The sequence below is a fragment of the Dendrobates tinctorius genome, unplaced genomic scaffold, assembly GCF_039654945.1.
Source record: "Dendrobates tinctorius isolate UK_male_01 unplaced genomic scaffold, ASM3965494v1 ptg000011l, whole genome shotgun sequence".
Taxonomy (NCBI): domain Eukaryota; kingdom Metazoa; phylum Chordata; class Amphibia; order Anura; family Dendrobatidae; genus Dendrobates; species Dendrobates tinctorius.
Genome location: NW_027361679.1, coordinates 14,190,692 through 14,217,145, shown reverse-complemented (window position 1 = coordinate 14,217,145; position 26,454 = coordinate 14,190,692). Strand labels below are relative to the sequence as shown.

The window sequence follows — 26,454 nt, the reverse complement described above, 5'->3', positions numbered from 1 at the left end:
TATTTCATTATTAAATAATGTGTTTTTAAATTTTTAACATAGGTTCTTCATGTTAATAAGTGCACTAGGATTGCATGCAGTGATATTACAGGAGCACTTCTTAAAATCTGTGCAGGTCCTAAGTGGGAAATCACAGAACACCAAAAATAGGGGTCTTGCCGTGTCCCTTTAGGCCCTTCCCTAGGTAGAACACTGCGTGTCCCCGAGCATTCTTTTTATGATGTGAATGCTATGTCACAAGTGTTCAGATGCTTTTTGTGTTCATTGATGGGACTAGTCTACAGCAGGTGGAAGTCACACCAGTTGTGTTGAAATTCTTCGGCTGTCAAGAATGTTTTGTAATTCAAAGCTGTGTCCTCTCAGCTATCCATTAATAAGCTCATTAGTGTCTTCACAGAGCTTCATCATGTTTAAGTATTAGATTTTGACACCATTATTCTACATTCTTGTTATTAGATATTCGTCGGTGCCCTTTTATTTCCGCATTATTATTTCCTTTGGATCGTGGGTGTTCCTTTAACATTATCATTTATTCTACGGCTGCTAACAGTGAACTAGTGAATGTGTTGCTGGAAGTCTCTGAAGATTTATAGCGTTGGACGTTCATCTGGTAATCTTTGGAAGCTTACTGCTTTCTTCATGGAAATCCAAAGTTTAACCTACTGTGAAATTATTCGCTTTCTTTTTGGGATATTTAAATATGTCCAGAGGCTGGCCTTATGCCCAGATCGTATAATTTATCCGTTTCCCTTTCAGCAAATCTTTTTGATAATATGCTCCTGAGGAGCTCCGTAAAGCTCAACATGGACAGCAGGAAGGAGGACACGGAGAGCACAGCACCTGCCCCACCACAGAAGATGCTGTCATGTTACTGTCATCACCATTGCCCGGAGGACTCATTCAACAATACCTGCTGGTTGGTACACATGACTCCGCATGGAATGCCGCCATTCATTTTCATTATGCATGTGCTCATTATATAAAGGGGGCCTTCTTTTTAAGTTCCTTTCTATAAAACAGTAGGACATTGCCTTTGCTTACCCAAAACTGAAGGAACTCGGGATATATAATTTTTCAGTTAAATAACATATATTTGATTATCTACATAGTAACCATACATTAAATAATATTTATTAATAAAAATGACTAATGATATAGATATTATTGATAAATGATCATAATGACAATTATTGTGTTAAGGAAGGAAAACATCCACTTGTAAAATCTATTATTGTAGTACAGTACATCTATAGAATACTTTTAGCAATCTGTAGAATATCGGTTAGCGATGTATCCTACATCCCACTCCTTGTCTTTACAGTGGGATATGTTGTAATCTTAACTTTGATTTTTTGGAATAATCCTTTATCCCCATTTCATTGGATAGGGGTTACTTTCTGATCATTGGTGGTTTCTACCACTGGGACTCCCAACAATCCGGAGCTCTGTGGGTTTAGATCCCCTAGAACAGGGCTTTGCGGTCCTGTTTTAAGTGTAGCAGAGGTGGACATTCATGGACTTAACTCCGTTTATTGCCTGTCGAACTGCTGAGTGCATCACTCCACTAATCCCATAGAAAAAAAATTGGGCTAACTTGTATTTTTGGGAATAACCACTTAAAGTTATGTGAACAGGGACGAAAGACAGCATTAACCTGCTAGCTGCTTTGATGAAGATGGTGGCGGTGAGACCTTATGCAGCTGCACTGGTTGCATTTATAATATGTGTCTGCTTGCAAACTTATTTTATATTTCCAATTATTTATAAATTACCAGATTAACAAATGAAATTGTCAAGTTGACCATTTTGTACTGCAATGCGCATAACCAAGAGTAACCAAGAATTGTTGACTTGGACAAAGATGAATGCACATGTCCTGACTCGTGTAATAAAAGACAGACATCTCCGCAAAGATGGTAAAACGTAATCCAAACCTTCAATAAATTGGAGCCTAGCGTAGAAAATCTGTCTATGGGCAACATGGGACTAGTCACGTCTCAGACTTGAACATACCTGACTGCAATTGTGCAGCCAGACTTCAAATCAGGATGCCCATAATTTGGACTGAAATAATCAAGTGATAGGTTTCCTATAATAATGAAAAACAAATGACATGCCCTCTTGTGTAGTGCAAACTAGGCACATTTCTTACAATGACATAGTAAGACTGGGTTCACACAGCATTTGACAATACGCTTAGTGGCTCAGTTGGGGCTTGCCTCCGAGACCCTGCAAAACAAGATTCCGGCATATGGGGCAGTTGCTTATAATGATGTTGTCGGAGTCACAGTGTGTGCTCTGTCATGTATAATTTACAGCTGTATACGTCTATTGGAGGTGGGCAGCAAGACGTAGTCAGGCATAAACTCCAACGGAGCCGCTGAATGTAATAACAAATACCAATATATTTTGTATGTACAGCCCAATCTGTAATTGTAATGTCTTTGATTGGAGGAGGTGATCCATTTTTTGCTACTGCATATTACCTGGTCTTTCATCATTTAATTAACAAACCAGTTATCAGTCATCTTTTACTGGAGTTGTAAATCAGGGTAAATGCAGCCAATGTTAGTGCTCATCATGGAACGGGCCAGGCCGTGTTGGTATTGTAACTTCAGTTGCCTTAGAAAAGCAGAGTTTCAATACTCTGGGATATCAGCCAAGTCTGGCTTTAGTCTGTCTCTAGTGATCTGTGCCATGTGGAAACCTACCCTAATACCAAATAGAAAATTCTCAGTGTTTTACAGGGTGTTAACATCATTATTAATGGAGAAAACTTGAAAGACTGTTTCGAATAGGATTATTGTTGGATATAAAAATATAGACAGAGAGGAAAAGTGATGTATCTTTTTTAGAAACAGCAAAGTGAATTTGCAAGCCTTGCATCTATGCCAGTAGGTAGAAGATGCCCATATGTCCTTCTTCTGTCTCTACTACATGTACAGTATGTCACTGTATACATATGTACTACTGGTGGCACCATTCAGAAACCGTGCACTCATGTAAACTTCATACTTTTTTTTTTTTATTATTATTTCATGCATTGGGATCCCAAGATAAACAGTGGGGAGAATAAGTATTAGATACACTGCCGATTTTTGCAAGTTTTCCCACCTACAAAGAATGGAGAGGTGTGTAAATTTTATCATAGGTACACTGCAACTGTGAGAGACAGAATCTTATGAAAAAAAAGCCCAGAAAATCACATTTTATGATTTTTTACATAATTGATTAGCATTTTATTGCATGAAATAAGTATTTGATACAATAGAAAAACAGAATTTAATATTTTGTACAGAAACCTTTGTTTGCAATTACCTGGGTCAAATGTTTTCTGTAGTTCTTTACAAAGTTTGCACATACTGTGGCTGGGATTTTGGCCCACTCCTCCATACAGATCTTCTCCAGATTTTCAGGTTTCAGGACTGTCATCTGCCAACCTTGAGTTTCAGATCCCTCCAAAGATTTTCCATTGGGTTTAGGTCTGGAGACTGGCTGAGCAACTCCAGGACCATAAAATGATTCTTACGTAGCCACTCCTTAGTTGCCCTGGCTGTGTGTTTCGAGTCATTGTCATACTGGAAGACCCAGCCATGATCCACCTTCAATGCTGCTACTGAGAGAAGGAAATTGTTGGCCAAATTCTCACGATACATGACCCTAACCATCTTTCCTTCAATACAGTGCAGTCGACCTGTCCCCTTTGCAGAAAAGTACCCCCAAAGTATGGTGTTTTCCCCCACCATGCTTTACGGTTGGGACAGTGCTCGTGGGGTTGTACTCATCATTCTTCTTCCGCCAAGCAGAGCGAGTGGAGTTGAAGCCAAAAAGTTCTATTTTGGTCTTATCTGACCACATGACCTTCTCCCATGGTCATTGGTGAACTTCAGACGGGCCTGAATATGTGCTGGTGTGAGCATGGGGAGCTTGCGTGCCCTGCAGGAATTTTGATCCATGATGACATAGTGTGTTAATAACGGTAATGTTTGAGACTGTTGTCCCTGTTCTCTTCAGGTCATTGACCATGTCCTTCCATGTAGTTCTGGGCTGATTTCGGACTTATCTCAGAATGATCCTTACCCCTTGAGGCGAGATCCTGCATGGAGCCCCAAATCGAGGACGACTGACAGTCATTTTGTCATTTCCTCCATTTTCTATTCATTGTGTCAGCAGTTGTTGCCTCTCACCAAGCTGCTTGCTTATTGTCCTGTAACTCATCCCAGCCATGCGCAGGTCTACAATTTTGTCCGAGATGTCCTTACATAGCTCTTTAATCTTGACCATGGTAGAGAGGTTGGAGTGTGGTTGGTTGATTGAGTGTGTGGACAGGGGTCATACAGGTGTTTACAGGTAGGAAGTTCAAACAGGTGTAATTACTACAGGTAATGAGTGCAGAGTAGGAGGTCTTCTTAAAGAAAAACTAACTGGTCTGTGAGAGCCAGAATTCTTGTTAGTTTGTAGGTGATCAAATACTTATTTCATGCAATAAAATGAAATTTAATTATTTAAAAATCATATAATGTGATTTTCTGTTTTTTGTTTTTTTCTTTTAGATTTGGTCTTTCACAGTTGAATTGTACCTACGATAAAAATTACAGACCTCTCCATTCTTTGAAGGTGGAAAAAATTGTAAAATCAGCAGATTATCAAATAATTATTTTCCCTATTGGATTAAATACTTTTTTTTTTAAGAAAAGCTGGAGAAGCAGCTATTATCATTGCCAGAGAACATTACCATGCTCTTCAGAGTCAGTTCTACACTTGCTTAACACTTACAAGACTCTTAGACCCCAATTAATTTAAACTGGCATTTTGTACAGTAGTCTTTATGTAGTAACTAGCTGAAGAGCCCGGCGTTGCCTGGGCATAGTAACCAACTGTGGTTAGTTATAACAAATTATAATGATTATATTGCACATAAAAACATTTCACATCTTGCCCAAGTATCCTCTCCTGTGTGATACTTTCTGCTGAGCTGTGTATCTAATCCTATCGTGTGTTACTGACTGATCAGCCGTGTATCTAATCCTATCCTGTGTGATACCATCTGCTGAGCCGTGTACCTAATCCTATCTTGTGATACTTACTGCTGAGCCATGTATCTTAAGGTACTGTCACACTTAGCGATGCACCAGCGATATGACGCGGTCAGGATCGCTTGTGCATCGCTAAGTGGTCGCTAGTGAGCTGCCACACAGGCAGATCTCGCCAGCAACATCGCAGCAGTCGGGGGACGTTACTTACCTGTCAGACGAGGCGATCCTGACGTCCTCCCGCCCGCGTCCACGCGTCACTCGTCGGTGCCGCAGGAAGCTGACGACGAGAAACGGTCCAGGACGTTCTCGTGCGATCAGCGATAACCAGCGGAGGTGCGGTCGGAGGTAAGTATCAGACATAGCGATATCGCTAGCAATATCACTGCTACGTCACAAAAACCAGTGACATTATAGCGATATTGCTAGCGATATCGCTTAGTGTGACAGGCCCTTAATAGACGATAACACCATAGAAATGATAAGAATAATAGGCCTCAGTTACCACAACTGTCTACAAAGAAAACTGTTGCTGATAGCAACCAATCACAGCTCATTTTTTATCTTTTAAACAGTTCTGGGACAGCGTGGTGAGTTTTGAGTGGTGACTTTTGTGTTTCAACTTTTATGTGGCGAGGTTGGTGTGTGTGTGGTGAAATGTGTGCTGAGGATGGTATATGTGTTGAAGCACATGGTAGTGTGTGGCGAATTTTGTGTGTGTGTTCATATCCCCGTGTGTGGTGAGTATCCAATGTCAGGGCCCCACCTTAGCAACTGTACAGTATATACTGTTTGGCGGCATCGCTCTCATTCTTTAATTCCCCCTTGTCCACATCTCGCAGCTGTCAATTTGCCTCCAACATTTTTCCTTTCACTTTTTCCCCATTATGTAGATAGGGGCAAAATTGTTTGGTGAATGGGAATGCGCAGGGTTAATATTTTGCCTCACAACATAGCCTATGACGCTCTCGGGGTCCAGACTTGTGACTGTGCCAAATTTTGTGGCTGTAGCTGCGACGGTGCGGATGCCAATCCCGGGCATACACACACACACCCCCACACCGAGCTTTATATATTAGATGTCTGGAGTAAGACGCTCCAAACTCATTAAAAGGTTTGTGCTTCTGAATTTGGCGCATCTTTCTGTGCACCACTATGGCAATCAGGGACTGGAATACATTTTTGTCATAATTTACAACACCTTTGTGGTAAATTATTATGTATTTTATTGATTGTGCTTGGCTATGATCTATCCAGCCCAAACTCTCCCCATTTTTATAAAAGTTAGCGGATCTGGCTAGAACTGGCATAAAAATACCGAAAGTTGTTAAATTATTATGTACCTTCAAGTTGTCCAAAACGTTACAGCATTTCAAGCAGTTGTACACCAAACTCCAGATGAAATAAAGGCTTAGGGCCTTGGTCCCCGATTCGTCAGAGCTTTTCCACTGAAAAAGTTGTGCAAAAGCTATGAAAACTTACAAAGTTTGGTGCAACTTCGAGTCATTACAAAATTTTGTAACTCTTAGAGATGCGACTTTGCCTTTTTTCGGGTCGAGTCGGGTTTCATGACTCTCTCAAAAGTCGGGTCGAACGAAATCGGCCGATTATCGTGAAAAGTCGAAGGCCGACTGAAACACGAAACCCAATGCAAGTCAATGGGGAACCAAGGTCGGCAGGGAGTGGAGGACATGAAACTCACCTACAGTGCCCATTTTAATGCCAAAAACATCAATTCTTTTTACTTAAGCTTGTCAACCTTAATTTACTTTATAATAATAGTTAGGCATTGAAAACTAGGGGTTATTTGGCCCAGGGCCCACGAAAATCTGGAGCCCCAGCACTACCCCCCCGACAACTTTAGCCAAAGAGTGTCACTGGGCTCTTTTAACACATGCCACAATTCATGATCCTCTGATATGGCAGAGAAATAGCGGTATAGTACAATGAAAAATACTTCACTTCTTACATCTCATGACTGATATACATTTTAAATTCTCCAATAGCTCCAAAAACGGACAGTATATTACTCCATACAGTATTATGGCCACCGCATAGTGCACTATACAGAGTAATGAGGCCCATATATTTCTCCATACAGAATCATTGGTCCCATAAAATGTTTGTAACAGTATATGATGAGCTCCACATAATGCTACAGTATATGTTGGTCCCCATGGATGAAGCTCCACTGTGTTATGGACCCAAATAATGCTCCATGTATAATGGGCCCCATTTCTATTGCTCCAGTGCATAATGGGCCCTGTAAATGCTGCTCCAGTGTCTGATGTCCACCTTTGGAATGCTCCAGTGTATGGTGGGCCTCATATATCATTCTCCAGAGTATAGTGCTCCCCAAAAATAGCTGTCCCAACATTGAAAACAATAAAATAAGTCTCCTCGCTCGGGAATCCCTGTACTAGTCTGGACTCCTCGTCATCCCCATCTTCCATCTTACTGCACTTGGACTGTTTAGGCAGAGGGCGTACAGACGTGATGTCATCGTGCTCTCTGACCAGAAAGTCACTGTCAGGAAATGCGGAAGACGTGACGGCGGTGGAGCAGGGAGAGGTAAGTATTTCAACTTTGCAAGTGCTGTGATCCTGAGCAAGCAGGGTGGGCCCACTCGTTGGCGACATCACTGGCACAGAGCCCCTCATAGTACGGCGGTGTGTCTGACGGCGGGTGGGCCCTCCCACCGGCAGAGACACTTTTGCGTACTATGAGGGGCCCTGTGCCAGTGCCGTTGCCCATGAGCATGCCCCCCACCTGCTCAAAGAACCTGCACTTTCATCTGCACCTTCATCTTTGTCACCGTGTAAGGTGGTATAGGATGCGGGAAGGGGAACCTGCGTTTCATCAGGGTCAGATTCTGGCTGTGTAGACTGCGAGGGGAATGTAGTGGTCTGGGTCAATGTACCAGCAGAATCATCTAGCAGTGGCTGGGCATCAGTGCATTTGTGGCGCCCCCAGGAGTACGGTTGCCACAGTGACATTACCTTCCTCCTAGGGAGTGTGATGTCATGCTTGGGAACAACGAAGGATCTCTCTAGCAGTTAAACCAACACAGAACACAGTTCCCACTCCAGGCCAGCAGGGAGACCTCTGAACCTGACTGCTGAGGAGCTGCTCTCTGTGGTTGGGAGGAGGTAAGTTAGGGCACTCTGTGCAGGGAAGGGGAAGTGTGTGAACATGAGAAGGGGAGCTGGAGGATGAGCAGAGTTAAGGCTCACTCCTAGCTGGAGCGCATGGTCGGGATTCCGATCTCCGAGTTTGTAGGGACACTGACGGTCCTGCAGCAGAAACCAGAGGAAGTAGCAGCTGTAAATGCTCTGTTCCCAATGAAAGCTCAGGGGCCCCAGCAGCGACGTGTGTGAGCCAGAACGAAAAGGCTATGGCTGCCTGCCATACGAGAAAGTTCGAAAAGAGAGTCATCAGGGGGAACTTCAGTGAACTCAGTACTGCGAGTACCTCGGGTAAGTGCTAGAACGGAGGCCACACTACCTATCTGCAGAGAGAGAATTCCAAATTTGCTTCCAGGCTGGACCAACTCCTTCTCCATCTGTACTCTGGGTCCTGGACGGCACTTACCAAATACAGGTAAAGGAACTGCATGACTTTGTCTGTCATCTTTCTCCTGCACATGGTTCTGCTACATCCTGCACTGCAGACCATCTACCAACTCTTTCATCTGCCCTGCGAATACGGCCCTACCTCTGCAGGGCTTCTACATCTTAGCTGCACCACAATATCTGTCCCAGAGAAGCGACACTGCAGCGTGGGTCAATGTGATCAGAAACCACAGGTGGCGTCACGTATCATTCACCTATAAACGTTATTCACCCCTTTGCATGGACGCCCAGGGCCACGGAATGAGTCATCACCACCAACGTGACACATCCCTCTGAGACACCGGCCTGGTACCGATTAACCCCACTGTCCTGGCTGGCCACCCACACTCCATGTCAGATTCATCTTGGACTGGGGAATTCATGATTTGACTTGATAACCCAGGCATGGTATGATAGGAGCTACATGGACTAATGTAAAGTGTGGCCTGCTGCATCATTCACTTTTGGTGGGGGTGAAGGACACAAGGAAAGGGGTTCTTCCTGACCAGGAGCCAGCACTTGATGACTCAGTGCTTCCATTTTTTGAAACTTCAGAAGAGGAGGGCATATTTGCTGGAGTCTGTTTCAGCAATGTAAGCCAAAACTAGTTCCTGTTGCTCCGGCTTTAAAAGCGGTTAACCTACTCCCAGAAAAGGTAGCCTTCCAGGCATTCTGGAGCCAGACCATGACACAGGCTCAGCACCTCCTGCCTTAGCTGCTAGTGTGCTTTTGCCACTACCAGCAGATGCCCCACCACCATCAGCACCAGCTGGCCCCCCCACGTCCACGGCCTCTTCCACCAAACTTCAAAATGTTGCAGAACATGAACCCAAAATAACATCAGATATATGGTACTGTATCAGAAGCGTACAGCTCCATACAGTCAAAGGATGATTGTCAATCTCCCTATATATACCATCAGTCACACAGATGCTCACAGGCTCCGTATGGATTAGACAAGAATATAAAAAGTAGAAAAAGTGTACAGTATCATCAGATAGCAGGTATATATAGTATAGTTTAAACATTCTAAATCTCCGTAGATATTTCAGGAGGCAGACACAGACGCTCTCAGGCTCAGTATGGATTACAACACAATATAAAAAGCCGTAAAACGGTAATGGATCTGAAGAGTACAGCTGTACACAGTGTAGAGGTCATTGTTGTCAATCTCAGTATTTATTTTCACAGTCAGAAAATAACTCTCACTTGGTCAGTTTGGATTAGACCAGAATATAAAAAGCAGTAAATGGGTAATGTATCACAAGCGTAGAGCTGTATACACTAGTGTTGGGGTAATTTTTAAATGTACATCTAAATTGCAGGAGTAACCCACAGATTGTCACTTTCTCAGGATGGATCACACCACAATATAACAAGAAGATCCGCAAGAAATAATCACATGTGGGACAATGTTCCAGGTGTCAATGATACACTTAGAGTGGTGGGTGGAGGAGGACTTCCTGGCAGAAAGGGTACAGTATCACCAGATACCAGGTATATATAGCATAGTTTAAGCATTAAAAATGTATGTCTATATATTCAGGAGTAGTGTTGAGCCACCCCGCTAGTGTTCCAGTTAGTTTTGGTTCGTCGAACACGAGGCAGGTTCGTCGAATGTTTGTCAAACGTTCGACGAACAATGTCGAAAACCATTGAAAACAATGACAGACAAACACATACAAACACATAGAAAACAATTACAAAACACCTTAAAAGGTGTCCCAAAGCAGACAAAATGCTCAGAATACAAAAATAACATATGGAAAACGGCAACTACATATAGAAAAGAGGTGGAGGAGTAAAAATAGGAGGAAGGAGACACAGATATAGGCATGTCATGCCCTTATGAAGTCAAGAAAGGCTGGAATAAAAATGTAAAATACCAAAAAACAGTAAAAATCTGAAATCGAAGATGATCATATACCGTCGGACTTCCCACCATAAATTAGGCCAACTGCTGATCGGGCAGCGTTATTCCCACCAACCTCCGAACAGCGTCCATGAAGGCAAAGTGTTTGGCTTCCGGGGCCAGTATGGTTGCAAAGCTGAACCTTAAAGGAATGTCCAGAAGGGCACCACCAGAAGTGGAGCCTGCGGCTTAATTCAACTCCACCTGGGAAATCTCAACCATGCCAGCTACAGAAAAGATTGACAGATTGCAAGCTTTGTTGATTCTGTGGGTGGTGGTGGATGTCCATTTTTAGTTGTGCTAGTGATTTGTCAGCTTAATTCCATTAAAGAACGAGACTCCGGCATGCCCCCGCGGTACGCGTCAAGCTTACTAGAGGGACACTCGAGGCTCTGGCATGCGAGATCGAACAATAACAGGTCTGTCATACCCTTACATGTCCGGGGCTGCATGCGCGCTACACTGAAAGGTCTAGCGTGTGTCGCTTACAAGTGCAGATAACCCGCTGAACCCCGTTAGTGATGGGGATCTGGGATTACAATTCTTCCCCACAAACGAGGATTTTCCAGTAAGTGCAGGTCAACCGGAATTCTGGAATTAGGCCTAACCGGAATTCCAGAAAAAATGAAAAAATTAAGTGTCCAAACCACAGGTGCTGTAGCTTGCTTAACAGCTGGGCTCCTATGCTGAGTAGCACGCAGTTCTTACATAAACAGGTGGCATAGCTTGGATCACTGGTGGGCTCCTCTGCTAAGTAGCAGACAGTGCTACAAGGCCCAAAAGGATTTTCTGGACAAGATGCGGTAAAAAATAATTAGAAACACACACGGTGTAGCTCCTTGACAGGTGTACTACACCGATTGATACCACACACCGCTACTATGCCATGAAACAGTCTATTAACACGGAAAACCATTATTTATGTGAAAATGAAGTTACGCTTTTGGTGAACGAACCGTTCTCGAATGGAACCTCGAACAGCCGAATTTTAAGCAAAGTGTTTGAGTTCAATGAACGGCTCGAACACCGCCCAAAACAGCTGGAATTTTAACTTGGCGAACAGGTCGACTCGAACACCGCTCATCTCTAATCAGGAGGCAGACTTAGACGTTCTCAGGCCTAGTATGGATTCGACAGGATTGTAGAAAGTTGAGAAAGGATACAGTATCACTGGATAGCAGGTATATATAGCATAGTTTAAACATTAAAAATCTGCGTGTATATTTCCGGAGTCCGACAAAGACACTCACAGCCTCAGTATGGATTAGACAAGTATCTAAAAAGAAGAAAAAGGGTTATGTATTCGAAGCGTGCACCAGAATACACTGTTGGGGTATTTTTCAATCTTCATATATATTTCAATCTCAGTAAGACAGTCCAGACTCTCCGCAAGAGGAAACGAGATGGATACAAGTACAGACGGAAGTCGACTGATTGCAGAAATTTTAGAATTACTAATCACGGTAAAAACTCCCGGGAGAATTCTCATAGGCGATGCTGACCCTCAATTACTTTGTCTGTGGAAACAGCGAAAACAGTTCTTGTGAAGAAAGGTTTGCTGTATCGCAGTACCGAGGAACCCATCACCGTTACTCATTTCCATCAAATTGTGATCACAGGGACAGATGTAGACATTGTCCTCACTGCCTATCATGATCTGTCAGGTAACTTTGGAGTGCAAAAGACACAAGCCACAGGCTGTAGGCGATTCTATTGGATTGGCATGAGAGGACACATTTAAAAATGTCGGCAGGAGTGTCACACGTCTGTGAGTCGGAAAACCGTGAAAGCTGATGTTAAACCACCACTGCATCTCATTGTGAGTTGACGTCCATAACAAATGGAAGCCATTGATCATCTGAAAATAGAGCCCAGCAGGACAGGGCATAGCTATGTCTTAACCATCATCTACAGTATCATTTCACCAAATTTGTATTGACAGTCCCAGTGAAGTATTTAACAGGCCAGACTACACAGTGGTGGAGCAGGGAGAGGTAAGTATTGCAAGTGCTGGTGCCCTGAGCAAGCAGGGGGGGCCCACTCGTGGGCGGCGGTACTGACACAGGGCCCCTCATACTATGCCAGTGTGTCTGATGGTGGGTGTGCACCCCCACCATCAGAGACACTTGATTCTACTATGAGGGACCTTGTGCCAGTGCCGTTGCCAAAGAGTGTGCCCACCCACCTGTCCAGTGCAACTTCACTCGCACGGGTGCGTGCGCCAGGTGGTGACCCCGGCCCTGTGGGGGGAGGCAGCCCAGTTAGGGAGGTGGAAAAAATGGCATATGTTGATGTTGGATATTCAGCAGCTGCAAATGGAGTAATTGGAGAAGTCCACGGAAGAGGAGAACAAAAGCAAGCCATTTTTCTGGCAACCTACATGTCAGTAGGGGAGGGTGGGACAAAATCCTTTGAAACTCATGCATGGTTCATTTTAATGAAGGCATTTTGGGTTGACAGACGGGTCCTTTTTTCTGAAGACTCGTTCAGATAACACACTAGCAGCAGGACAAGCGAGCTCCTGTAAGGCATATTGTGCCTATTCTGGCCAGGTGTCCAGTTTACAGGCCCAGTAGTCAAAGAGGAATGACCGGTGAGGGAGAACATCGATAGGGGATGAGAAGTAGTTTGTTACCATAGTTGACAACTGCTGTCTCCTGTCACTTTCGATCGATGCAGTATTACCAGTTGTGTGAGCGGTACTTGAAAAATCAGTCCACAACATGGTCATGAAACCCCTGTGTCCACCGCCACTTTGGCTGTGTGCACCACAAACACCTTTTCCTTGTTGCCCCCTACGGCTCGTTGGAAAAACATCACCGCCGCTGTGTGCTGGGAATGCCTCAGTCACCAGAGTTGCTTGTTTGTTAGCCAATATTAGCTCTAGGTTCTCCTGTGGCATGATGTTTTGGAATTTGCCTTTATAGCGTGGATCCAGGATGCTGGCCAACCAGTAGTCGTCATCATTCATCATTTTTGCAATACGGGGGTCCCTTTTTAGGATCTGCAAGGCATGATCAGACATGTGGGACAATGTTCCAGGTGTCAATCATGCACTGCGAGTGCTGTGTGGAGGAGCACTTACTGGGAATTCAACATCCCTCCAGTCACACACAAACCCTTTACCTGACATTGCCACGCCAACATTTTTTCTTGCCCCTGAGAAGAATCCTCCTCCACAAAATAATCATCCGCATCATCCTCGTCCTCCTCCTCTTCCTCCACCTTGTCCACGAGACTTCCCTGAGCAGACAATGGCTAACTGTCATCAAGGCTTCCCTCCTCCTCTTCCTCCTCAGCTGCAGACGCCTGCTCCTTTAATGTGTGTCAAAGTTTGCATGAGAACAGGGATGCTCATGCTTAGGATGGCGTCGTCTGCGCTTACCAGTCGTGTGCATTCCTCAAAACACTGAAGGACTTTACAGAGGTCTTTCAGCTTCGACCACTGCACACCAGACAACTCCATGTCTGCCTGCAAACTGCCTGCCCATGTTTCCTCCCACAAATGAATTACAGCCTGCCTCTGTTTGCAAAGCATCTGAACCATGTGTAGGGTGGAGTTTCACCTTGTTGCAACGTCGATAATTAGGCGGTGCTTGGGAAGATGGAGCAATCGCTGCAGCTTCTTCATACGACTGGAGTGTACGGGTGACTGGTGGATGTGCGAGCACAGTCTTCGCACCTTATGGAGCCGGGGTGTTAACTCCGGATAATTATTGAGGAAGCACTGCACCACCAGGTTCAAGGCGTGAGCCAGGCAAGGTATGTGGCTGAGTTTTAAAAGGGCTACGGCTGCCACAAAATTCCAGCCGTTATCACTAACCTTGCCTGCCTCAAGATGTAGACTGCACAGCCATGACACCGTTTGTCGCTGCAAGTAGTCGGCCAGTACCTCCGCCATGTGTCTGTTGTCACCCAAACACATCATCTTCAACACAGCCTGCTGACACTTACCACTAGCTGTTCGATAGTGGGACAACTCGTGTGCAAAACTGGCAGCTGCGGATGGAGTGCTCGTGCGACTGCGCTCTGTGGACGAGCTTTCGCTTCTGGAGGGGGAGGAGGGTCGAACGCCTACAGCCAACTGTTTCCTATACCGTGGGCTAGGCAGCACTGTCCCACCGCCGCTGTCCCCTGTGGACCCTGCATCCACCACATTAACCCAGTGTGCAGTGAGGGACACGTAACGGCCCTTGCCATGCCTACTGGACCATGCATCTGTTGTGAGGTGCACCTTTCCACTCACTGATTGCTCAAGTGCATGGACAATGCGGCCTTTCACATGCACGTGGAGGGCTGGGATGTTTTTTTGCAAAAAGAAGTGCCAACTGGGTAGGTCATAGCGTGGTACTGCGTAGGCCATGAGCTCGCGGAAAGCTTTGCTTTCAACCAACCGGTAGGGCATCATCTCTAATGAGATTAGTTTGGCAATGTGGGCATTCAAAGCCAGTGTACGCGGATGAGAGAATGAGTACTTTCTTGTCCTACTCAGAGTCTCTGGTAGGGTGAGCTGGACTTGAGAGCTGCATATGGTGGAACTAGCGGTGGACTGAGTGAGGGTTGGTGATGGTGTTGGTGGTGTTGCTGATGGCCTAGATTCAGTCTTTCGTAGCAATAACATTGTGATTCCATGACTGCTTTGCCCTTGCGATGACACCTCAACATTTGCTGCTGGTGGTGTGCTAACCGGTGGGCTTACAGTTGGGGAAGCGATGTAGTGTTGCTGACTACCTTCCTTCATTCGGAGCAGGTGCACATGTGGTACGTGAGGTTTGGTAGTCCGTCCACGCTTGCAAGTACATGGTGGTTAAATGTCTAAGCATGCAACTGGTATTCAAATTTCTCAGATTTTTCCTTGGCTATAGGTCTTTGCGCACTTCTTACAGATAACCTTTGCCTGATCATTAGGATTTTGTTCAAAAAAGTGCCACACTGCACTCTTCCTACTATGGAAGACATTTTGAGACCTTGCACGCTGTGCTAATTTGACAGTTTGGCCAAGCTGTCCTGCAACTCTTTTGGTTTTTGTAACACGTTTTTGGACTGCTACGGTCATGCCAGATAACAGCTGTTGCGATGTCATTGCCTGCTGCGGAACCTCCTCCTCCTCTTCTGAGCTATTGGCAGCGGCACCCTCTTCCCCCAATGGATGCCAATCTGGGTCAACAACTGGGTCATCCATCACCTCCTCTTCAATTTCATGTGCACCTTCCTCTGTGTCACTGTGTAAGGTGGTATAGTATGCGGGAAGGGGAACCTGAGTTTCATCAGGGTCTGATTCTGCCTCAGTACACTGCGAGGACAATGTAGTGCTCTGAGTGAATGTATCAGCAGAAAAATCTAGCAGTGGCTGTGCATCAGTGCACTCCATGTCAGATTCATCTTGGACTGGGGAATTCACAATTTGACTTGCTAACCCAGGCATGGTATGTGAAAAGAGCTCCATGGAGTAATCGGTAGTGTGGCCTGCCACATCCTTCACATCCTGCCACATCCTCACAGGACACAAGGAAAGGTGTTGTTCCTGACCAGGAGCCTCCACTGATGACTCAGTGCTTTTATTTTTTGAAACTTCAGAAGAGGAGGCGAGAGAGCTGGAGGCTGTGTCAGCAATGTAATCCAAAACTTGTTCCTGAAGCTCCGGCTTTAAAAGTGGTTTACTTACTCCCAGAAAAGAGAGCCTTCGAGGCCTTGTGGAGCCAGATGATGACGCAGGCTCAACACCTCCTGCCTTAGGTGCTATTGTGCTTTTGCCACTACCAACAGATGCAACACCACCACCACCATCGGGACCAGCTGGCAACCCCCGCTCACTTCCATGGCGTCTTCCACCATACTTCCTCATTTTTGTGAAAATGTATCCAAAATACCACCAGCTATATGGTACTGTAAAACAAGGTATAATGTGTATCTACTATTGGTGGGAATTTGAATCTCACTATAGATTTGTGGACGGAGAACTATTGTCTCAGGCCCAGGAGAGATTACACCTCAATGTAACAGGCTGAAATTGGAAGGTGTATGACAAGGTGGAGGGTGTCTATAGGATTGGTGAGAATTTGAATCTCACTATAGATTTGAGGAGGCTGAACTATTGTCTCAGGCCCAGAAGAGATTAAACCTCAATGTAACAGGCTGATATTGGATGGTGTATGTGTGGCACCCCCCGGAGTATGGTCGCCACACTGGCTTTGCCTTCCTCCAGGGGAGGGTAATGCCAGGCTTGGAAGCAGTGATGGGTCTCTCCAGCAGTTAACCTAATGCATGCAATACAGTTCCACTCCGGGCCAGCAGGGGGAGCTCTGAATCAGGATTGAGGAGCAGAGTGCTCTCTGAGGGTCAGGAGAAAGGAGTAGTGAGATAGTGTGAGGAGGTCCACGTGTGGAGCGGGGTGGAGGTTGAGCTCCGGGAGGAGAGCTCCCTCACCGCTAGAGCGCAAAGACTGGAGCCTGGTCTCCACGGTGGTACGGATACTAATGGTCCTGCCACAGATACCAGAGGAGTAGGAGGCTGTAAATGCCCTGCTCTCACCAAAGACTTGGGACACAACAGCAATCGAATAGAGAGCCAGGACTCAGGAGAGGAGTCCCCGAGAGAGGCTACAGCTGTCTGTCATACAAGTAAAGTTCTAGGAACATCTGAAGAGAGGCATTTCAGAGTAACTAAGTACTGGAGTGCTTCACACTACAAAACGCTAGGAAGGAGACTGCACAGCCCTTCTGCTGAGAGAGAATCCTGATCTGCTTCCAGGCTAACCTGCTCCAATACCATCTGTAATCAGGACTCTGGACTGCATATACTCAGTAAAGGTACAGAAACTACAACCGCTGTGTCTTGTCTTTTCCCTACGCTTTCGGCATTGCTACATCCCCGTGCCAGCTACATCTACAGTGCCCTGGGACTACAGCTTCACCTGTGGGGAGCTTTACCATCTAAGCTGCACATACCATCAGTCCCAGCAGATCTGTATGCAGCGTTGGCCTGACACCATATTTGCCAAACACCACGGGTGGCGTCACGAACTATTCAACTAAGCAATAACACTATTGACATCACCGCCATTGATATTGGGCGCCCAGGGCCACGGACCGGGTCACCGCTGCTGTGACACATCCCCCTGACACCGGCCCGGTACTGAGTACCCCACAGCCCTGGGAGGGCAACCCATATGACAAGGTGGAGGGTGTCTATAGGATTGGTGAGAATTTGGATCTCACTAGAGATTTGAGGGCGCTGACAATGATGCTCTCAGTTCAAGTATGGACGCAGGCAGCCTAATAAGCAGGACTGCTGCACACACAAAAGGGTGGAAAAATGAACACTTGGTAACTGTGCAGAAAAGAGGAAGAAAAGTGTTTTTGCTTTTAAAAAAGCAGTTTGCACAGCAGTGTGCAAACAGCAATGCAGCTATGGGTGAGCCTTATAAGGCAACCTAATAACCAACAGAGCTGATGCACAAAAATAGAGCCTCCCCTGTCACTGCACACAAAGTGTTGTGTTGTAAGTGGAAATCGCTAACAGCAGAAGCAGTTTTTTGGTTCTTCTTCCCTGCCTAACGCTCTCCCTTATTCTGAATCAGCAGCCAGCAACCTCTCCCTAATGCTAAGATCGGCAGAAGTAAGATGGCGGTCGGCGTTCACGACCTTTTATAGCCCCTGTGACGCCACAAAAAGCCAGCCAATCACTTGCATGCCCTTCTCAAAGATGGTGGTGACTGATGCCTATGTCATTGCGTTGCCCACAGTGTGCGTCCTCCAACATTGGCTGAAAAAGGGCGCTGGAAGCATCTTTTGAAACGCGACTTTGGCGCTCTGGTCGCCGACCTCACGCTATGGTCGGGTTTCGTTTCAGGAAACCAGACTTCAGCGAAAGTCGCCGACTTTTGAATATGACCGACCCGTTTCGCTCAACTCTACTCTTACTATTTTCATACCAGTTTCTCCCAGCCTCACCAAAATGGATGGAACTGGGTCATGGCATGGCCATGAAGTCACAGCTTTGCTAATTCATGATGGGTTATGGCACTCATCCAGTAGCACAAGGAATGTACACGTACAGTACTAGAGGCATTATTTATCTGGCTACCCATAATGGCATCTTAACACATGTTGCCTCATTGTATACATGTTTCCTGATAGTTTCCAGTAGTGGTGTGAGTTGGGATATGTTAATGAATCCACTTTAACTAGTTTGTTAGATGAATATAAAATGATCGTTTAATGTGATTCATTTTCTGGCAGTGTAATGCAACCGGGGTGCTAGATTAGATAAAATGGGATACTCGTTTCTTATCTATCTGTTTTGTGGTAAGGCAGATGCTGTTACATCTGTGGTAATGTCCTCAATTCAAAGGTGAAGAAAGACTTAATTTTAGGCTTCAAATGTTTTATGAGTCTGTTTCAGAGACTTTTCTTCACCACAGGTGAAATCTGTCTCTGTCACCTCAATGTGAAATGCTTGCCTTGCCAAATTAATTTACTTGTGACGTAATTCAGTCAGTGGATGACTGCCGGGGAAACATTTTCAGAGGCTGTCAAATATATATAAAGTGATATTGGGGACAAGAGTCCAATACTGATACATTAGCCACTAATTTTAGTTTGTAATACAGTATATCTACAATATACTGTATAGATAAAGAGATATACTGTACACTGCTCAAAAAATAAAGGGAACACGCAAATAACACATCTTGGATCTGAATGAATGAAATATTCTCATTGAATACTTTGTTCTGTACAAAGTTGAATGTGCTGACCATAAAATCACACAAAAATCATCAATGGAAATCAAATTTATTACCAATAGAGGCCTGGATTTGGAGTCACCCACAAAATTAAAGTGTAATGTAATGTCCTTAAAACAAGTCAAAATGAGGCTCACTATTGTGTGTGGCCTCCGCGTGCCTGTATGACCTCCCTACTGTACAAAGCCTGGGTATGCTCCTGATGAGGTGGCGGATGGTCTAATGAGGGATCTCTTCCCAGACCTGGACTAAAGTATCTGCCCACTCCTAGACAGTGTGGTGCAACATGACGTTGGTGGATGGAGCGAGACATGATGTCCCATATGTCCTCAATCAGATGCAGGTCTAGGGAACGGGTGGGCCAGTCCATAGCTTCAATGCCTTCATCTTGCAGGAACTGCTGACACACTCCAGCCACATGAGGTCTGGCATTGTCCTGCATTAGGAGGAACCCAGGGCCAACCGCACCAGCATATGGTCTCACAAGGGGTCTGAGGATCTCATCTCGGTTTCTAATGGCAGTCAGGCTACCTCTAGCGAGCACGTGGAGGGCTTTGCGGCCCAACAAAGAAATGCCACCCCACACCATTACTGACCCACTGCCGGCTGGTCATGCTGAAGGATGTTGCAGGCAGCAGATCGCTCTCCCCGGCGTCTCCAGACTCTGTCACGTCTGTCACATGTGCTCAGTGTGAACCGGTTTTCATCTGTGAAGAGCACAGGGCGACAGTGGCTAATTTTGCCAATCCTGGTGTTCTGTGGCAAATGCTAAGCGTTCTGCATGGTGTTTGGCTGTGAGCACAACCCCCATCTTTGGACGTCGGGCCCTCAGTCCATCCTCATGGAGTCAGTTTCTAACTGTTTATGCAGACACATGCACATTTGTGGCCTGCTGGAGGTCATTTTTCAGTGCTCCTCCTGTTCCTTCTTGCACAAAGGTGGAGGTAGCAGTCCTGCAGCTGGGTTGTTGCCTCCCTACAGCCCCCTCCACATCTCCTGGTGTACTGGCCTGTCTCCTGGTAGCGTCTCCAGCCTCTGGGCACTACGCTGACAGACACAGCAAACCTTCTTGCCACAGCTCGCATTGATGTGCCATCCTTGATGAGCTGCGCTACCTGAGCTACTTGTGTGGGTTGTAGAGTCCGTCTCATGCTACCACGAGTGTGAAAGCACAACCAACATTCAAAAGTCACCAAAACATCAGCCAGAAAGCATTGTACTGAGATGTGGTTCCCACCTACAGAACCACTCCTTTTATTGTGTGTTTTGATAATTGCCAATAATTTCCATCTGTTGTCTATTCCATTTGAACAACAGGATGCGAAATTGATTGTCAATCAGTGTTGCTTCCTAAGTGGACAGTTTGATTTCACAGAAGTTTGATTTACTTGGAGTTATATTCTGTTGTTTAAGTGTTCCCTTTATTTTTTTCAGCAGTGTATATGTCAAACTAAAACTAGCGGCTAATACACAGTGAGGAAAAAGTATTTAGTCAGCCACCAATTGTGCAAGTTCTCCCACTTGAAAAGATGAGAGAGGCCTGTAATTGACATCATAGGTAAACCACAACTATGAGAGTCAAAATGAGAAAACAAATCCAGAAAATCACCTTCTCTGATTTATCAAGATTTATTTTGCAAATTATGGTGGAAAATAAGTATTTGGTCATCTAAAAATATGCAAGATTTCTAGCTCTCACAGACCTGTAACTTCTATAAGACGCTCCTCTGTCCTCCACTCATTACCTGTGGTAATGGCACCTGTTTGAACTTGTTATCAGTATAGAAGACACCTGTCCACAACCTCAAACAGTCACACTTCAAACTCCACTATGGTGAAGACCAAAGAGCTGTTGAAGAACACCAGAAACAAAATTGTAGCCCTGCAACAAGCTGGGAAGACTGAATCTGCAATAGGCAAGCAGCATGCTGTGATGAAATCAACTGTGGGAGCAATAATAAAATAGAAGACATACAAGACCCCTGAAAATCTCCCTTGATCTGGGGCTCCATGCAAGATCTCATCCCATGGGGTCAAAAAGATCACAAGAACAGTGAGCAAAAATCCCAGAACCACCTGGGGGGACCTAGTGAATGACCTGCATAGAGCTGGGACCACCATAACAAAGGCCACCATCAGTAACACACTATGCCGCCAGGGACTCAGATCGTGCAGTGCCAGACGTGTCCCCCTGCTTAAGCCAGTACATCTCCGGGCCCATCTGAAGTTTGCTAGAGAGCATTTGGATTTTCTAGAAGAGTATTGGGGGAATGTCATAATGGTCTGATGAAATCAAAGTAGAACTGTTTGGTAGAAACAAAACTTGTCATGTTTGGAGGAGACAGAATGCTGAGTTGTATCCAAAGAAGACCATACCTACTGTGAAGCATGTAGGTGGCAACATCCTACTTTGGGGCTGTTTCTCTGCAAAGGGACCAGGACGACTGATCCGTGTACATGAAAGAATGAATGGGGCCATGTATTGTGAGATTTTGAGTGCAAACCTCCTTCCATCAGCAAGGGCATTGAAGATGAAACATGAATGGGTCTTTCAGCATGATAATGATCCCAAGCACACCGCCAGGGCAGCGAAGGAGTGGCTTCATAAGAAGCATATGAAGGTCCTGGAGTGGTCTAGCCAGTCTCCACATCTCAACCAATAGATCTGGACCCATAGAAAACCTTTGGAGGGATTTGAAAATCCGTGTTGCCCTGCGACAGGCCCAAAACATCACTACTTTAGAGGATATCTGCATGGAGGAATGGGCCAACATACCACCAACAGTGTGTGCCAACCTTGAAAAGACTTAAGGGCCTGTCACACTAAGCGATATCGCTATAATGTGTCAGGTTTTTGTGACGCTATAGCGATATTGCTAGCGATATCGCTATGTCTGATACTTACCTCTGACAGCACCCCCGCTGGTTATCGCTGATCGCGCGAGAACGTCTTGGACCGTTTCTCGTCGTCAGCTTCCTGCTGGGCTTCCTGTGGTGCCGACGAGCGACGCATGGACGCAGGCGGGAGGACGTCAGGTTCGCCTCGTCTGACGGGTAAGGAGCGACCCCCGACCCCTGCTATGTCGCTGGTGAGATTTGCCTATGTGGCAGCTCACTAGCGACCACTTAGCGATGCACCAGCAATCCTGACCGCGTCATATCGCTAGTCGGGATCGCTGGTGCATCGCTAAGTGTGACAGTACCTTTACCGAAAACATTTGACCTCTGTCATTGCCATCAAAGGATATATAACAAAATATTGAGATGAAGTTTTGTTTATGACCAAATACTTATCTTCCACCATAAATTGACAAAATAAATCTTGCCAAATCAGACAAGGTGATTTTCTGGATTTGTTTTCTCAGTTTGACTCTCATAGTTGTGGTCTACCTATGATGTCAATTACAGACCTCTCTCATGTCTTTAAGTGGAGGAACCTGCAGAATTGGTGGCTGACTAACTATTTTTTCCCCCACTGTATCAGTATTAGAGCCTTGTCCCCAGTATTCCTTCACTCCAAGCAATTAGAAAGAGAGCTTAAAAAAATAAAAATAACTCATACTATTTCTTCCTTGGAACGTAAAGCATCAGTTTTTTTGATAAAAGTTTCATATGCAGTACATGCATCTTTATTACCAAAGATACCTAATGCCACACTGCAGTTGTTATAGAGGAACATGTCCATTTTGTTTAAGGGTTCGCTCACAATTGCGTATAAATCGGACCAATGTTATTCAATGAGGCATTGCAGATCTGCATATTTTTCTCAACATTGTAGATTGTAAGCTCTCACCAGCAGGGTCGTCTTATTTTGCTTTAATTATTGTATTGTTAACGTTGTTACTTATGACTTGTGTTTTAAACTGTAAAGCGCTGCGGAATATGTTGGCGCTATATAAATCAAGATTATTCACTGTATTTTGCATGAGCATAAAAATGGCAGCATGCTGTGCTTTCACTTCGAAATCTGACAGTAAGAGAAAAATCACACTTCTGAAGCATCGAAAGCTGTACATGGTCCTGTTAAAGATTCTATAACAGAGCAATTTTCAGTTTCCTATGTTATAGAATTGAAGTCGGTTGCTATACTGATGGTCTGAATGGCATCCAATTTTCTTCTTGCACCTACCCGATTTTGGAGTGAAAGCACAGCATGCTGCTATTATTTTCTCATGCTAAATACAGCTGTGAAAAATATGCAGATCTGCACTGCCTCATTGAATAACATCGGTCCGAGTGCAATCTGATTTTTTTTTTTTTTATCAGTTTGCACTAGTAAAATTTATACTCTAGTGTGAGCAAACTCTTACAAGAAGTGTACTGTACAGTAAATGCTTTTACAAATACATTCATAATGGCGCTAATGATCACATTCTAATTTTAAGGGTAAACGCAAAAATCATCTCTCTTCACATGCTTATGTCCATACAATAGATCTGCCTGCAGAAGGTTTTGCCCACAATTAGAACAACAAGGGTACCCAAATCTATGCAATAAAAAGGGAGCAATCTTCAGTTTGTGAATTAACAAAAGCTATTATTTTATGTCTATAATTGGGTGAGGAAGAATGTGCCATTTTGCATGCAAAAAAATTCCCCCAAATTTGTTCCTAGAGCGTCCAAGATTTAAATATTATGTTAAAGGATGCAAGATCACTAATTTATACAGAACGTTCCTGCATTTTTTGAGACATTATATACTCAACAATGGGTGAATACTTGAACACATTTTAGCACCACTCTTTTTTTTTTTTTTTTTTTTTTTTATTGCTGCGCTGGAGTGGTGCTACTAATCTAAGTTTCCTGTCCCTAGTCTTATACTTACCAGCCGCCATCTTCTGCTGTTCCCGGCGCCGCTCCAGTTCCTTGACGCCATCTTGTGATCGCAACCTTTGACTGACCAGAAGTCAGAGGTAACGTTCACAAGCTCTCAGTGTAAGTCTATGAGAGCCTTGTTCTGGTCTCGTTCTTTTTCTTATAGACTTGCATTGAGTTGTGACTTCCAGATCGCTCCACCAGACAGCAATACATCAGGTCACAAATTTCTGTATACCGATCAGAGCAACGCCCATAAGACGGTGTCTGGTAAGTACAAGATTAGGAGCCAGAGGCATATTGTAGATTAGGAGCACCACTCCAGCGCTGCAATAAATAAAATGCTGGAGTGTATGGGGTAGACCCCCAAAGTCTAAAATATAGATTATGCGGGACTTGGACAGATAATTGTTGGGGAAGTTAAGGATCTTGCATGCTCATATTGGACGGCCGATCATTTTGTTCTCCAAGTATAAGCTGCTGCCAAAGGAGTATACCAGTGGCTCTTTCAAGAGAATACAGGATTGCTCAGCAGAGCGAGTGCTCCTGTGTATGGGAGAGGCAGATGAGATGGCTACCCCCCCAAATGATTGGCTGAACCATCTTAAGTGTTCTGGCAGCTTTATATTTTGTAATGACAGATTAATTCTCGTTGAGCCATTTGACTCTGAAATTGCTCACCACTAAACTACATAGATCATTGGGCTGCACAGCAAGTGTTGGTGGCTTACCCTGTTACATAAAGGGATTTTTCAGGCTGTGGGAAATGACACTTCTTGTAGATATGTCATTAAACTACAGATAGGTTGACTAGGGTTGCCCTGCTCCGAAGATGATATCTGTCTCTCTCGTAAATGACAGAAGTGGGCATATGACTCCTTCTCAAAGTATCGCCTTCGATATTACCATAATAAACTGTCAGCAGCCAAATGTTGTCATACTTCAGCCATGCAGACTTTGAAGCGTGATAGCACAACCTGCCCTGAATCTACTTCCACACATGCTAAGCATGCTTTCCAGCTGTAGGCTCCTGTAATGACCTGCAAAGTGGCTGATTTTACGATCTTTGTTTTCTGAGAGGTGTTGCCAGCAAATAAGTGAAGTCACATATGGAAACTCGGATCATTCCAATTCCATGTCACTGCTAAGAGGCAACTGCAGGTTGTGTCTTGACAGCTGACATTCATTGTTACCCTGTTGGGCACATTGACTTATAAATCCCAGGCGGTGTCCATCTGTTTGTTGTATGCTAACAGGTGAGACCGTAAACAGCTGAGATCATAGGGAATCGGTGCGGAAATTCAGCCAAGACCACCAAAGAGGGCTGTGATCAGATATAAAACATACACAGAACTGGTAGTACTGGATACTTGCTTTGTCAGAAGTTAAGAAATATGCCATGGCTGCCTGGCCAAGATAAACAGGTGTAACCATTGCATTTTTGTCTACTGTAGGTGTAGGGAAGGTGACCCGACGGACGGACGGACTAGTCAGAGTGAAGAAGGAAAGGTTTGCACAGTGTGGGTAGGTGTCAGGTATTACAGTGGGAAAACAGCTAGGAAAGTGTAGTGGACGTGCAGTACCTTGGGTTGACCATTAGATGGCAGGGAGGAGTGTGAGCAAAGGACTTGACATCAGCTTAGGGCTTTAGAAACCGTTGGTCATGGGGGGCGGAGTGACAGTTTCAAGGAACCGGGTTAGCTATAAATACTGAGGGAGGGTTCCAGAAGGTTCCAGTCCCCAGGGGGAGCTCCAGTGACAGGAGGACTGCTACAGTCTGTGCGCTGTGAGGTGAATCCAGACCAGGGGGACTGAGGAGAGAGAATGTCAGGGGGGTGGTCCTGACAGGAAAGTACCGCAAAAAGGACGAGACAGAGGCGAAACATACCGTGTGGAAGAAGACGTCTGACCAGTAAAATTACTGTTGGTGTACAGGCCTGAGGCGGCCACAGTGACGGACCTGTCAGCAGCGTCATCAAGTGAAGTAGGGACGGTACGTGCATGTACGTCCCTGGTGCTAAGGTACGGTGTGTAAAGCGGGCCTAGAAACGGAGGCCCAGGAAAGTGAAGTGAATTGAAGTGAAGTGCGGTGTACTTCAGAGGCCGTCAGGCGGATGGCAAGCGAATAAACCTGGACCTGTTGTACCTGAATGTTGCCTCCAATTGTCTCTGTACGTCTCTGTGCGGTATAACGAGGGATCACCCCCCTAGTCCGGCCCTCACACCTCTACATTTGGCGTAGTCGGCAGGATCGCCGCCGCTAATACATCATCTTCTGCGGCAGGCCTGCCTTAAAGAATGGAAAAGGACTTGGACTACTCTGTTTGGATTATAATTA

The 26,454-nt window shown here is 45.1% G+C and overlaps 1 protein-coding gene across 15 annotated transcripts in view; it reads left to right on the top strand.

Moving 5' to 3' along the window:
- Nucleotides 1–26,454, top strand: part of BMPR1B (bone morphogenetic protein receptor type 1B) — a 708,903-nt gene that overhangs the window by 618,254 nt on the left and 64,195 nt on the right. For all 15 annotated transcript variants that reach the window (XM_073589916.1, XM_073589827.1, XM_073589836.1 and 12 more), the window contains one exon: nt 757–916. In XM_073589916.1, coding sequence (XP_073446017.1) covers nt 757–916 — 160 coding nt within the window. The remainder of the gene's footprint in view (nt 1–756; nt 917–26,454) is intronic.